Genomic DNA, 13,951 nt, shown 5'->3' with positions numbered 1-13,951 from the left:
GAAAAACAATCACTGTCCCAATATTTTTGAGTTGTGTGTGTGTGTGTGTGTGTGTGTGTGTGTGTGTGTGTGTGTGTGTGTGTGTGTGTGTGTGTGTGTGTGTGTGTGTGTGTGTGTGTGTGTGTGTGTGTGTGTGTGAGCCTGGGAACCTTCTGCAAAATCCATCAACATCATATACCAAACTTATGTAATCCATCTATTTCAGGTCCTGTTTCACTTCCTATTGAGTGTTCGTTATTTCCTAAGTGTTTATGTGTAGTATAATATTTATTTTTATTTTTTTTGTTCTTTATATAATTAAACCAGAAATTATTTTATGTATTGAAGACAAATGTGCTTTTTTATTTTGAGCACAGTGACACAAAACACGTGGTCTACATTTGTACATACATCATAACAAGTGGTAATGGGGGAAAACGCAGCTGAGCTTAGAACAGTTAAAAATGTTTCCATCCATTTGTAATAATCCATATTGAAATCTGAAACCAGATTTGACAGAAGAGGTTCTGGTTCCTGTTCATGTTTGAGAGATGGACTCGGTGTGAAGCAGTGATCCATCAGCTGAGCGCACACCAGTGTGGACGTCCCACTCTAACACGGAGCTGCTCTCGACACTCGGCTCTTATTTCCAGGGCTGAAGGTTTAAGACAGCACTGTCTGTCGGTCTGATTTAGAATCGCTGTGAATAGTTGGATCACCCTGTTCCTGCGCGCACAAACGCTTCCATCGGGTTTTACGCACACGTCGCTGGAGGAAAAACGAACGGAAAAACCCTCTTGGTGGCATTTTCTCGTCTTAAACAGCAGGTGTTAAACTCCCAACTCGGCAATAATTTTTCATTCTAAGACAATTATTACTTCTGGCTCCACGTCTGGACGTGTTGTGCCAAAATGTTTCCGCAGTTCCCCTGGCGGCACGCCTGTGCCTCGCTCTCCACGCCAGGACTGTGGACTGTTTGCCTGCTGTTTGTTTTATTGCGTTTCCAACGGTGATTCGATTAAAGCAGAGGAGACGAACACGTTTACTGCAGAAGCTGCATGTGTCTTCATCATCTGCGTGTCGTTTTTGTAAAGAAGGAATTGAAGGGGACAGAATCGTGCTCAGTGAAAACTTTTTTTCACCGCGTAAGCTCCGTATTTTGGCACCAAACCACGAGAATGATGCCGCGTCGCATCCGCGTCCTGCTGCTACTGCTGCACCTGACGGTGCTGCTGCTGGGCTGGTCCTCCGGGGCGAATCGGGTACGGAAGAAGGCCACCGGCACTAGGTCCTGCCTGGACCTGCCAGAGGAGCTCCTGGAGCAGATGTTCGGGCGGCTCTCGGTGGGAGTAATGAGCGCTTTTCATCACGCGCTGCAGCTGGAGCCGGAGGACAAACTGAACCTGAGCTGCCCGACCACCGCACGGACCACGGCCGACAGGAAGACCCGCCTCCCGATCAACCTGCTCAGCATCTCCCCCTGGGCGTACAGGTGAGCTGGAAGGTGGAGGGTATGGTCACTGTGATGGAGTCAGATTAAGACTCCATCACATTGCTCAGTTAAATTACTGTTTGAAAACACTCTTGTGTTTAATCTGCAGTTTTTGTATAATTAAGAGTATTGAAGGCTGCAGGGAGGTGAGAACACAAACTCTGCACAACCCCTGTCTTTGTCTCTGCAGGATGTCCTACAGCCCCACCAGGTACCCCCGCTACATCCCTGAGGCCTACTGCCTGTGTACGGGCTGCCTGATGGGACCGCACGGTGAGGAGAGCCCCCAGTACCGCAGCACTCCTGTCTACTCTCCCTCCGTCATCCTGAGGAGGACGGGCTCCTGTGTCGGCGGCCGTCACTCCTACATCGAGAGGTACGTGTCCATCGCTGTGGGCTGCACCTGTGTGCCGCTGCTGCACAAGGAGAGAAACGACCAGAGGAGCAACCAGAGCCTGGAGAGAAACGACCAGAGGAGCAACCAGAGCCTGGAGAGAAACGACCAGAGGAGCAACCAGAGCCTGGAGAGAAACGACCAGAGGAGCAACCAGAGCCTGGAGAGAAACGACCAGAGGAGCAACCAGAGCCTGGAGAGAAACGACCAGAGGAGCAACCAGAGCCTGGAGAGAAACGACCAGAGGAGCAACCAGAGCCTGGAGAGAAACGACCAGAGGAGCAACCAGAGCCTGGAGAGAAACGACCAGAGGAGCAACCAGAGCCTGGAGAGAGTGGAGCCCAAAGGCAAACGGCGCGTCTCCTCACGCAAGACGGTGTGAAAGAAGCAGGGCCACAGAACTCCAGAGAGGTTTACACACTCTGACTGTCATGTTGATTCACTGACACAATGATTTGACCTGGAAAGTAGAAACACTTCCACTGTCCCTAAAGTAGACATTGATTATTTGGATCACTAAGTGTTTGGTACAGAGCTCCCACAGACTGATCTACAGGTTTCCTCTGGAAGCAGATGAGGACTGTTTATCATCTGTTTTAATCTTTAATATGAAGTTTAGAACTCTATTTGATCCACTTTCGTTCTCTGCTTGGATGCTCTCTGGATCTAAACTCCACTATGACGGTCCAACCACAGGACAGGACCTGTACTTCACTCCCCTCTTGTGTGAGACCATGCAGACAGCTTTGGTTTTATTTGCTCAGGTTTCCAGAGCCCTGCTCCACAAAGAGAGTGGAGGCAGCACATGAATAAACAACTCTCTGCTTATCTGGAGTAAATGAGAACATGTGCTCATGGAATAAAATGCCTCTTAATTATCAATGACCTGAACAACGCTGCCACCTTCTGTAATTTATAATATTACACATTTAGATTTGTCACAGTCAAAACTCTGACATGGAACAAATGCACAAATACACATTCTAGTGAGAACTGGTAATAAAATAAACTATAAAAGTAAATTAGTCTCTAATTAGTCTATATCTTTGAATGTCTGCAGTTCACCCAAAACGGTGCCATCAACATAGTTTTATACTTAAAACAAAAACGAATTGACCCTTGAAGACATTTAAAGTTGACTTAAATGATCTTAAATTGAATTGTCGGTGAAATGTTTTTATTTTTTCAGTCGGTGGGATCAACACATGATGGACCGCGGTAAGAAATAAAAATGTTTATTTAAAAAATATCTTTCCTTAATTTATTCTTCCGGCTTGAAAAGTTGTTTATTCTGTCTGTGCTCCACTCTGGGTGTGTGGTAGCAGGGTGAGGGGCTGAAGTTCAGTTTTACTTTCTTTACTCACTCGTTGCCAGTTAAATACAAGAAATGTCTGTTTATTTCACAAATGGTTCAACAGCAGCACAAGCTGCAGTCGGAGGTGAGGATTTGATTCAGGTTTACTGTTTTTGATCGATTTGCTTTATATCTCCTGTGAGCACTTTCTCTGTTGCTCGTTGTACTTGTTGCTCCTCCAGTGTGGATTCAGTTAGGGCCTGAAAACTGAATGTTTGGAGCAGAACTTTATTATTTTCTGTCTCTTCAGTCATTTCATGGCCCCTTAGATGTGGCTCTGACCCTTATATTAATATAATAATGTAATAAGAGGATGATTCAAGGAAGAATAGCAGTAACAAACAGTAATGTAATGAGTATTATTTAAATAAGTGTCTCAGCTTTTTAGATTGTTCCTCACTTCATCCTTGGAGATCTTGTACCTATTTCACCATTCTTCAAGGTATAAGCACAAATATATGTACAAGCTGGGTCGTACTGCACACGATGAGTCTACTGGTTCCCTTTAATAAATACATAAAGTAAACAGGTAATTGTTTTAAATCAGTGACATCCAGGTTCCCAGAGCCTCAGCTGCATCTTCAAACACCAACCTATTTAATTTTCAATCCTACAAAACTGAAAATCAGCAAAATCTCACACTGGAGAAGCTGAACCCACTAACTGTTTAGTGTTTTTGCTTGATTTTTACACCCTTAGTCAAACCTGACTTCCATTAATATTGTTAATAGTTGTTCTTGCAGACTGCCGGCAGGTTTTCTTCAACAACTGGTGATGATCTCAAGCTCACTCGTAATAAAATGAAATTAAAATGCTTAATTTCCACTTTTGCTGCCGGGCTTTATGTGTCACTTCAGTCCTCAACAGCACAGCGTTACAGTGTCTGTGTGACGTTCTCCCTTCGGATCAGAGATCACAGCAGGCGAGACGGGTAGTTGACGAAACAGCGGAACTCATTTGACAAGTTTCTGTTGTGTTTCGGCAGGAAGCTGCAGATTTTTACATCCAGAAGGTCTTTGGCGAGATTCTCCATGATGGCTCCTGCAGAACAGACGGGACACACGGTCAATACTCCCACTTGAACATCAGTGATGCGTTTAAAGACACCAACCATTCAGTTGGTTATAACACACTGTGTTGTGGCTGTAAGGAGACATTTGAAGTGTTGATGTAACTAAAATTATATACAGCAGTCACATCTAGTTTTAAGTTTATCTGATGTTCAGTCGTCAGACTTAAACTAATTATGCTGATATCTTTAAAAGTTGAGTCCTACTTGATATCCAGAGATTTTTATAAACGATCACAAAGAAAAGCTGTTTCAGTATTAATGCTCCTCTCACCTGTGCACAGCAGCACTTTGCCTTTACTCAGGTACTTGATGGTTTCAGCCACTTTGCTCAGACACTCCTCAGACAGGTACGGGGGATCAGCGAGGACGACGTCGAAGCTCTGAGGAACCACATTGGTGGAGAAACACAGCGGCTCGCTGTAGTCGTAGAAGATGAAGTCGTCGCCGTAACTTGCGAAGCGACGGTCGTACTCAAACACGACGGCCGACACCCGGTCTGAACCGTCCACCACGCCCTGCTTCAACTTCTGGTACACGCTGGGGGCACTCACACACGCTATCCTGAGAGTAAAAACCAACATGAAGACACTTGAAGCCAGTGATGGAAGAAGTACTGAAGTAAAACTACCATCACACTGATGGTACTTATTAAAAAAAGTATTTTGATACTTTAATGTGATTTTATATTAGTTAATTATGATGCATCAGTGTATAAACAGTATTTTACTGTCGCAGCTGAACAAGATTTGTAAAAACAAACATCACATTTTGAGTGGTAAGAATTACCCATCGACTCATAGGCAGAAAACTAATTCTACAACATGTTGAGTGGTCAAAAGAAATTGTCTTAAATTTCACTAATTACTGTAGATCTCTAATGTCTACAGTCTGATAATGGATAAAATAGTGAAATAACATCTTTTTAAAATTTTAAATATACAAAGACTAATCACAAATCTGCTGTACAGTTTGTGGTCAAATTAAACGGGACAATGAGATTAGAGCGCCACCCTGTGGGTAAATGTTCAAAATGCAAGTGCAGAGATTAAATCTGATCACAAGCTTTACTACTTTTATTTAATTCACGTTCCTTCTTTTTCCCTCTACTTAACTATTCTCTGTAATTTCAGCCTTTTCCTAACATCCACACTTCCACAGCCCATTATCAGACTGAAAATTAAGATACCAAATTCTATACAGCGTTTCCAGAGAGAGAATATGAGCAATAAAAACATCTAACCTCCTACAAAAATAAATCTGTTAGTTTCTTAATCTACTGATGTGACCTTAGGGACATTTAAAGCTATGACAATGTCTACATTGATCCAGTGACTATCAAAGATGAACCAATGTGTATTTTGTGGGAATAATTGACAGTGATGACACAAACGGTGAGTGTGTGTGGTTTTACCTGCCTCCGTCTCCAGCTTCACGTACGACCTCCTCGGCTAACTGAGTTGCTGTTTCGTCACTGTACCAAAACTGGCTCATCCGCTGTCGGACATACAGACACACAAACATGTTTAGTATCACTGACACTAAATGTTTACATGTGATTATCTGCTGCCTGCTTATTGAATCGTTTCCTGATCTATTCTAGTTAATAGTTTGTTACAATAACCCAGACATGAGGAAATAAAAGCACGTGTCATGAGTCTGTGTCTCTGAAGCTCAGGTTTGTAGGTTTCATAGATGATCAAAGATGATAAAAGCTGAAGTGGATGACACTTATATAAACACATTGTTTATTATAGCAACTTTACCACTGCCTGGCTCCAGTTTTTCTCATTTATAATGTAAGACTGAATATTTTTAGGTTTGGGACTGTTGGTTGGGTCTGATGTACCAGCTACACTATGTACTATGATTTTATTATTATTTACCATTGTATTGATTATTTTAAAACAACAATATAATCTATTACCGCACTTTGTGCTCTACCACTAAATAAATCACATAAATCACAGAACAGAAACGGTGTGGGTTGTTCTGTCTCTTCAGTAAACTCACCCAGTCCTCTTCCACCGCCCCCACAGCGAACTGGTCCCCTGTGGTTGTACTGGGAGCTGGACCGGTCTTCGTCTCGTTGTAAAACTCCTGCAGTGCGGCCAAAGTGTGAGCGGACAGCGTGGGAATGTCGTCGTCGCTGTCGCTCATGGTGAAGAGGCAGAATAAAGGAGCTGAACACCTGAAAGTACACAAAAAAGAGAAACATTATTATTAATGACCATTTTAACTCATTTATATTAATAAACTTTATACAAAATGAAGGCATGAAACAGCTTTAAGGTGTGTGACACGCATGAAGCCGAACATCACAACTGGGGAGGGCAGCAAAACTGATGTATCGTGAAACAGCAGCGAAAAGCATCATTACTACAGTGCAGAAATACTCAACATTTGTACAATAACATTTGACTTTGTGCAGATCTGTCAGACTTTAGAGTAACACATGTTATAAGAAAAATCAAAATCAATACCAGCAGATTTTTAAAAATAAACATCTGGGGAGACAGTAACTGATTATATTTCTATATTATTGGAGCCATTTTAATTTGAGCACCACATTTAAGCATTAAAAGTCAAATGCTTTCCAAATGAAGTTATTACTCATCTGGTTGACGGTCTTAATGGATTTATTCAGTACAGCTACTGAGTACACAGGGTAAATGCATCTTGCTACTGATTCTAAGTGTTAGATCTCTCTGTAAACAATTTTATTTTCCATATTCATTACTTCACTTATTCTAACATCTTTGCTGATATGCTCTGGAAAATATTTCAGTGAACTTTAAGGAAGCTATTAGTGTCATAAGTCAGTTGGTTTATAATAAGGATGGCCTTCATGTTCTAACATGTCAAACATACATATACATTCAATTAACTCTATCTTCTATCAAATGTTAGCGTAGATTTATGTCGGTAACTTATAGTGACAATTCAATACTGAAATCAGGTGATAAATGTCTAAAACATTATTTTTGCCCTGGCTTCTGAGTATAAGTCTCTGGTTCATGCTCATGGAGAAAGTTGTGCTGCAACTCTTCAACGAAAATGTATTCTGTTTTAACGACTACTAAACTTAAACAATTTCATGCTCGCAAAATATAAATATTTCCTTAAATGATGACGAATGCACCAATAAAAATAAAACTTTTTGAAATACAGAAAAACACCAGGTTACCTGATCACAAACCACTCACTCCGTTCACCGCCGTGTTGTGAACATGTGAGGAGTCGCGGAGCGATGACGTAGTTCCACAGTCTACGGATCTTGCAAAGGGACAAACTAGTTTGTTCCGAAAAGGTTAGTTGACTTTACCTCCTGTTCAGTCCTAAAAATAAAATATTATAATTTTTTACTCCACTGCTTTTATCTGACAGCTTTAGTTACATTTCAGATTTAAATTCTTGTAAAGTATATAACGGATTATTCATACCATAAAGTGGTTAAATAAGCTCCATCATTACAGACTGCTGTTTTTTGTTTCATGTTCATGTTCAACTATAATTTTACTAGAAATTCTTCTTCCCCATATTTTTATTCTTTAGAGGTTCGTTTGCAGTTTACAGTATCTTCATTTAAACTTTTAATTCCTGGAATAAAGCAATTAGTGTAGATTATTATTAATTAAATTCTCAGTAACAAAGAACCAGACTTCATTCATGTTATCAACAGCATGAAGTCCAACAGTGCAGCTCAGACTAACCCTGACAAATCTGTTTCTCAGTAGCTGTACGTTTGTATTTAAATTTAGAACATTCATTTACCTTGAGTAAAGAAGGAGAAAAAGTACTTTAACTTGTTATAGAGTACTTCTTTAGAGTGACTTTGTACTTGATCAAGTTTGTTAAAATAGCTGTTGGTGTAGCTGTTGGACTGTGATAAAAAGAATCATCAACTTTATTTATTACTAAAGAAGTTCAACGACAGAACAAACAGACGTGGCACGAGTGAAGGAAAATTCAGAGGCCAGAACATTTTATACAATAAGTTTATGTACACTTTTACACGTCATTAACAAAACAGCCGTTCTACAATAACCAGGATAGTGCTCTGAACGAGGAGGAATCTGTCTCCACCATAATGCTTCTACAAGTGGCTCTGCTCCTTTATATTTGGTTTGTTAATGCCGTCCTTCAACTCCAGCCGTCTCCACTTCAATCCAGTGTGTGTCGAACAGCGATGCAGTGAATGTAGAAAAATACTGAAATGTATCTGCTAAACTTTAGAGGCCCGATCGGCCTCAGAAAGAGGGGGCCGCAACATAATCCTACGATCCAAATAGAGAGAGAGAAGAAAAATCTAACCACCAAAGGTGAAGACAGAAAATTGCTCCCTCAACTCTTTCTGCCGTTTACTAGCATATAAAACCTTCTCAGTCGTGCTTTATTTGTCTTTGAACATACATTTCTCATGGTTTCTGGTTTGAAAACATTACATATACACATTTTTTATATTTATATATATATATATATTTATATATACACCCTTTTGTGAAACAATCTGATTTTGGTTTTTGATTAATGCCAACAAACAATAACTAACAGATACCTTCCTGGGCTATGTGGTTCACAGCCAGGCTGGCCATACCTTTGTTGTCATGGCAACATATTGTGTGTGTGTGTGTGTGTGTGTGTGTGTGCATTCACTGTGTTTTTGGCACAGTTTGTCATCAGTTGATGGTGTGACATTATTCTCACACACATACACACAGAACAATCAGCAGAACAAAGGCACTCTGGGAAGGATTTTGGCAACGTGTGTGTGTGTGTGTGTCTCCGTGTGTGTGTGTCAGAGTCCAAAATGTTAAAATTAATAGTGTGGACAGATGGGGAGTTCGGCGCCACAGCATTCTTGAAATAAAATGGCCCCCTCTAATACTTTCAACTACAAAACCGCACACTGGAAAACAAAACATCTTCAGTTCTCAATAATGTGTTTAACCCACAGTGTGTGTGTGTGTGTGTGTGTGTGTGTGTGTGTACTCCGGCAGCCTCCAGGCACATGAGGAGGTGGGGGACAACCCCATCAAACATCAGCTGCTGCTCCGCCTCTCACTGTGACGATGATCGGCGCTCCGTCAGGATAGGATGCTCTGACTGAGTCTGTGTCATTGAGTCTCTATGGTTACCACATCATCAGCATCATCATCATCTGTGTCGATGACGTTGGAGCAGAGAGTGGGTGTAACGGTTGAGAGAAGGGGGGGGAACAAACCAACAAAGCATTTAGGTATGAGATGGATCCCCAGTAGGTGGAGAGACGGAGAAGTCCTCAGGGGGGTTTGAGTCGTCTCTTCTACCCATAGTTCATGGGGAGAAATCGGATTGATAGTGGCGGTGGGGTTTTTGACTGCTTATCAAAATTTGAGGCGGAGTTCAGAGGTTATTTCACACAGAGCAGGCCGCCCACGTTGGCCACAAACTCCTCCAGACTCTTGAGGAAGGCGACCTTCTGCTTGCGGTCCATGGTGGGCGGCGTGCTGCTGGCCGTCAGCTTCGTGAAGGCGTCAGCGAGTCTCTGGTAGATGACGGCGTCTCTCTGAGAGGAGAGGAGAGTCTCTACCAGTTCCGAGTACTCCGCCTGATGGAGCAGAGTGACACACCATCAAACCAGGATTAAATACAGGTGAGAAACTACAGCCCGGCTGAACGGCTGAAGGAAAATCTGCAGTGTGGAAACAACCTGGTGCTACAGCAGTACAGTGCTTTGTGTTACTGACCTGGTGCAGGCACACAAGTGTGTACAGAGCTTCTCCTGCTGCCACCGTCATCTCTGTGTTGTGTTTTTGCAGGACCAGCATGTCAAACACCAACTGATGACACACAGATGAACACAGCGTGAAAAAAAGAAAGCAACAAAAGACAATTGTGCAGATCTAAGAGAGATTCAGATGCTCGTAGCGTCGACATGTAAGCCAAGCTGCCACCGTTTCTAGTTTCTAAATCCAGCTTAAAGCAACAGTTTCACATTTTGTTTGTTTTGTTTGAGAGACATGCATACAGTATATATTCATATATACCATAGTCACCCTTTAAATATTAAATTTCGATGTTTAATCATAGTAAAGCAACTTTCCAGCCAGGTGTGACTCGTACCTTGAGGAAGTGGCGGGTGGCGATGAAGAGAGGCGTGTCCTTCTCCTGGTTTTTGGCGCACTGTTCAGCCAGAGGCGACAAAGCCTCCAAACACAGCTGGCTGATCTCTGAGCTCATCCTGCAAACAGATGTTAAGGAGAACAAACTACAAAGCACGACAAACACTTATTTTATGACCCGCAGGTGAAATTCTGCAGCTCCAGATGGAAGAACAAGCAATGTGCTGTATGACAAATGAGTACCAACAAAGTATTGACGCTCTACGTGTTACAGCGTAAACATAAAACATGAATTGGATCTGAACACAACAGACAGCGGGAGGATACGAGGTCATTCCCAGCTCCAGAGAGAACATGAGGCTCTTGAAGAGCTCCTCCGGCAGCTGTGGGATCTTTTCCGGAAAGATCTCACAGATGAAGGTGATGAGCTTGTAGTACTGATTACACAGAGACGGGAACTGGACGAGAACGAGGAGAGGTTCGTTAACACAGATTATAAAAGAGGAAATGTCCACATGTGCATCTCAGTCATCCACAGATTAAACACACTCGTGATTTTACCTTGAGCAGATCCTGAGACATGAGCGGAAGAACAATATTGACTCCGTAGAGAACCACATCTGCTGCTGATACTGTTCGACTGGAGGCCGGCGTTCCCTGGTCTTGGTTTCGAAACACTTCATCTAGAACAGAAGAAACAAGCAGATTGTTTTGTAAACAAAAAGCATAACTAAATATTTATTTTCTTCTATTTATAGGCAGATAACAAACACACCGGTATCGCTGAAGTCGATGAACTCTTTGGAGAGCAGGTTTGTGAGCAACTCCATGATGAGCAGCAGGTCCTGGTACTGGTCTTCCTCGGCTGTGGCGTCACTTCGTTTCCGGCTCTGGTTGTTTTTGGAGTAAACCTGAAGCAGCGTCAGACACGCCTCGTACAGTTTCATGGATTTAGTCTGGACGAGGAGCAAAAGCAAATACACTTATACACTATACTATACAAGTACCAGTAGCACTGGAAAAATATTAATGTGTGTCGCTCACCTCTCCCAGATAGCAGATCTGTTTGTGAGCCACTTCCACGAAAACCTCGATGATGAGGTTGATGGTTTCAGGTGTGTTGCTGTAGACCTGAGAGACACAAACAAAAGACGACGATCAAATTCAGCTGATACTTTCAGACTCTCTGATCTCAAACTGAGCAATGTTTCAAGGTCTTTTTGAAGTTCACAATGATGTATGTTTGACATGTGGACATGTTTTATTGTGGAAAACCCATAAGAGGTAAAATTATATAATTTACCTCCATGAGGCCAATGCAGCTCGACAGGAAGTCCATGAGGAAAGAGAAGAGCGAGGCCACGTTGTCGATCTGCGTCGCCTCTGCGATGCCGCACAGCGCCTCCAGTGTGGCGACGATTTCCTGTTTGACAGCTTCTTCCTGGCTAATCTGGGCGAAGTTCTCCTGGTTGATGAGGTTGAGGAAACGCTGCTGGAGAGGGTGGAGCACCTGGATGGACAGAAAGTGCATCATCAGTTTAAACCTCCACACTGCTTTATCCTTTTAACCTGCTCATTTGTGAACTCTATGACAAACGTGTCAAGAGAGTTAGTTGAGTAAAGACGATAAGAAGTGATTCCTAGTGATGCAGAGACGTAACAGCGAAATGTCTCATCAGTTGTTGGGTCCATCTCTCGTCTTCCTCCTCCATCCATGTCATCCAAGTTCACAAAGAGCAGCTGTAGAAGCCAGCAGCTGCAGTCTAACTCACAGCCCCTCGTAATTACTCTGGAGTCATTGTGGCTTTGCACCCCCCATTTACTACTGTCAGCCTATTAAGACAAAGACCTCAGGATCATAAAGAGGATCATGTTATACACGCGGGAGACGGAGGCGATGGGGGAATATTATCAACTACACCCACATCACTCCTTATCCTCCGAACTGAGGCTACGGAGCTCGATCATTCTGATGAACTAACACCAAACCTTCTGACTCGTTTGAAATTGCTAATTTATTTTATTTTTATTTTGTTTAAGATGCGGAAGAGGTGCAGGACGTCCCGCAGTTCTGATTCATTACCACCTTTTTCTTTTGTACATTTCTAAAGAGAATCACACAGGTCAAGAAACTAAAACAAGAAATTTGGTCTGACAATAATTTTACAGCGATCACTTGTTTTCTTTTAGTTTGTTTTTACGTTTGATTAATCTGCACGTCTGTCTGCTCTGGTCTGTTTGTTTGTTAACCTGAAGAGTCTAACAAAAATAAGTTGTAATAAACCAGAATAATATATTTTAACCACAGCTAATGAAAAACACACTGTTTTCTGATTTCTTCAGCTCCTTTGATGAAACGGTCATTTACAGGCCTTATGTTTACTGGAATGTTGGGTGTGGAGCTTCTAATGCATCAAGTTTTATTAGTCTGGTTTCACAAAAAGATTTTACTGTCCAACACTGTTTTAATGTCTTTTTCAGACATGTTTAGGTCATTTTTGTCTATGTTAGATATTTATAGGCTGGAAGAGAGAGATATCTATGCACATGTTACCTCAGCCCAGTATTGCTGTTTGGTGTCAGAGTCCATGTTTGCGAAGCCTCCGAGGACCAGAGCCTTCATCAGAGACCTCTGCACGGAGCTGGACAGCAGGTGGAGAGGCGGACTGCGGCTGGCAAACTGCTTCGCCAGGCTCCACCAGCTCTCACACTGTACCACGATGTTCGCCCTGGACGGACAGAAACAGAGTAGAGTGAATCTTAAGAATCTGTTTTAGGATCCAGTGATTTTAATCTGCTAAAACATCTGAAGATGATCTTCCACAAAAGGCTTCACAACAATGGTCCCAACCCTCTTTGACCACTTTAATAAAGAAAGACCTAATAAAAAATCCTCATCTCAAGTCTCATAATGCCGTTTTCTTTCTAATTTACTAGATTTCTATGTTTTCATTATCACTGAATGCAAAGACATTTCTAAAATAATCCCAACCCTCTCTACAAGGCACATTTATTAACCAAAAGACGATGAACTTCAAATGAGTTCTAGTTCTGTCAATGCAAAGAATCTCAAAACTATTTACTGTATTTAAGAAACAAGCAAAAATGTTACCTGTTGCATTATGATAAAAAGAAAGTTGAGTAAGTAAATTTGGACTTTATAAATTTTGAATATCACACAATATTTGTTCTGATGAACAATAATTGCACCTCTGTCCTCACCTCTCCCTCTTTTCCACCAGTGTCACCAGCAGCTCCACGGTGTCGTTGGCCAGTTCAGTCTCTGAGCTCCACACAGACAGGTTGTTGATCACTTTCTCCAGTAGGTACCCCACAATCCACTGGGCGCCCTCTGTGTCTGCACCGAACGCCGTGCTCAGCGGGATGCTGATCTGAGGAAAGACAACGAGACAGATGCCATTACTTCACCATGATAGACAGAAATGGTAGATTTAGATGTTGGTCTTGTCTTCGTGGGCAGACAGTGAACCATTTTATTTCCAGCTCAAGTTTTGACAGTCATAGAGTGTACATAAAGAGGAGGTCACATATGGTGGTG

General features: G+C 42.2%; 3 protein-coding genes across 4 annotated transcripts in view; 1 reads left to right on the top strand and 2 right to left on the bottom strand.

The window, feature by feature from the left end:
- Window positions 1-368: 368 nt before the first annotated feature.
- Window positions 369-3,123, top strand: il17d (interleukin 17d). Of its 2 annotated transcripts, XM_026376430.1 has the most exons (3): window positions 369-1,471; window positions 1,662-1,913; window positions 1,947-3,123. In XM_026376430.1, the coding sequence occupies exons 1-3, from the start codon at window positions 1,038-1,040 to the stop codon at window positions 2,245-2,247; spliced, it is 987 nt and encodes a 328-aa protein (XP_026232215.1). In that variant the 5' UTR covers window positions 369-1,037; the 3' UTR covers window positions 2,248-3,123. The 2 variants fall into 2 exon arrangements, with proteins under 2 accessions (XP_026232215.1, XP_026232213.1); XM_026376428.1 differs by having other exon boundaries at window positions 1,662-3,123.
- Window positions 3,124-3,705: 582 nt separating this feature from the next.
- Window positions 3,706-7,522, bottom strand: eef1akmt1 (EEF1A lysine methyltransferase 1). The gene is made up of 5 exons (XM_026376431.1): window positions 7,476-7,522; window positions 6,302-6,479; window positions 5,703-5,785; window positions 4,563-4,852; window positions 3,706-4,260 (listed from the first exon to the last, which is right to left on the bottom strand). The coding sequence occupies exons 2-5, from the start codon at window positions 6,446-6,448 to the stop codon at window positions 4,133-4,135; spliced, it is 648 nt and encodes a 215-aa protein (XP_026232216.1). The 5' UTR covers window positions 6,449-6,479; window positions 7,476-7,522; the 3' UTR covers window positions 3,706-4,132.
- Window positions 7,523-8,266: 744 nt separating this feature from the next.
- Window positions 8,267-13,951, bottom strand: part of xpo4 (exportin 4) — a 38,278-nt gene continuing 32,593 nt past the window's right edge. Inside the window, exons 15-24 of the mRNA XM_026376384.1 lie at window positions 13,615-13,784; window positions 12,947-13,121; window positions 11,696-11,902; window positions 11,437-11,523; window positions 11,168-11,348; window positions 10,954-11,075; window positions 10,720-10,850; window positions 10,394-10,511; window positions 10,018-10,110; window positions 8,267-9,878 (exon numbers count right to left, since the gene is read on the bottom strand). Coding sequence (XP_026232169.1) covers window positions 9,681-9,878; window positions 10,018-10,110; window positions 10,394-10,511; window positions 10,720-10,850; window positions 10,954-11,075; window positions 11,168-11,348; window positions 11,437-11,523; window positions 11,696-11,902; window positions 12,947-13,121; window positions 13,615-13,784 — 1,482 coding nt within the window. The 3' untranslated portion in view covers window positions 8,267-9,680. The remainder of the gene's footprint in view (window positions 9,879-10,017; window positions 10,111-10,393; window positions 10,512-10,719; window positions 10,851-10,953; window positions 11,076-11,167; window positions 11,349-11,436; window positions 11,524-11,695; window positions 11,903-12,946; window positions 13,122-13,614; window positions 13,785-13,951) is intronic.

The sequence above is a fragment of the Anabas testudineus genome, chromosome 21 (assembly GCF_900324465.2).
Source record: "Anabas testudineus chromosome 21, fAnaTes1.2, whole genome shotgun sequence".
NCBI lineage: Eukaryota > Metazoa > Chordata > Actinopteri > Anabantiformes > Anabantidae > Anabas > Anabas testudineus.
This window is presented reverse-complemented; position numbering and strand designations above follow the sequence as displayed.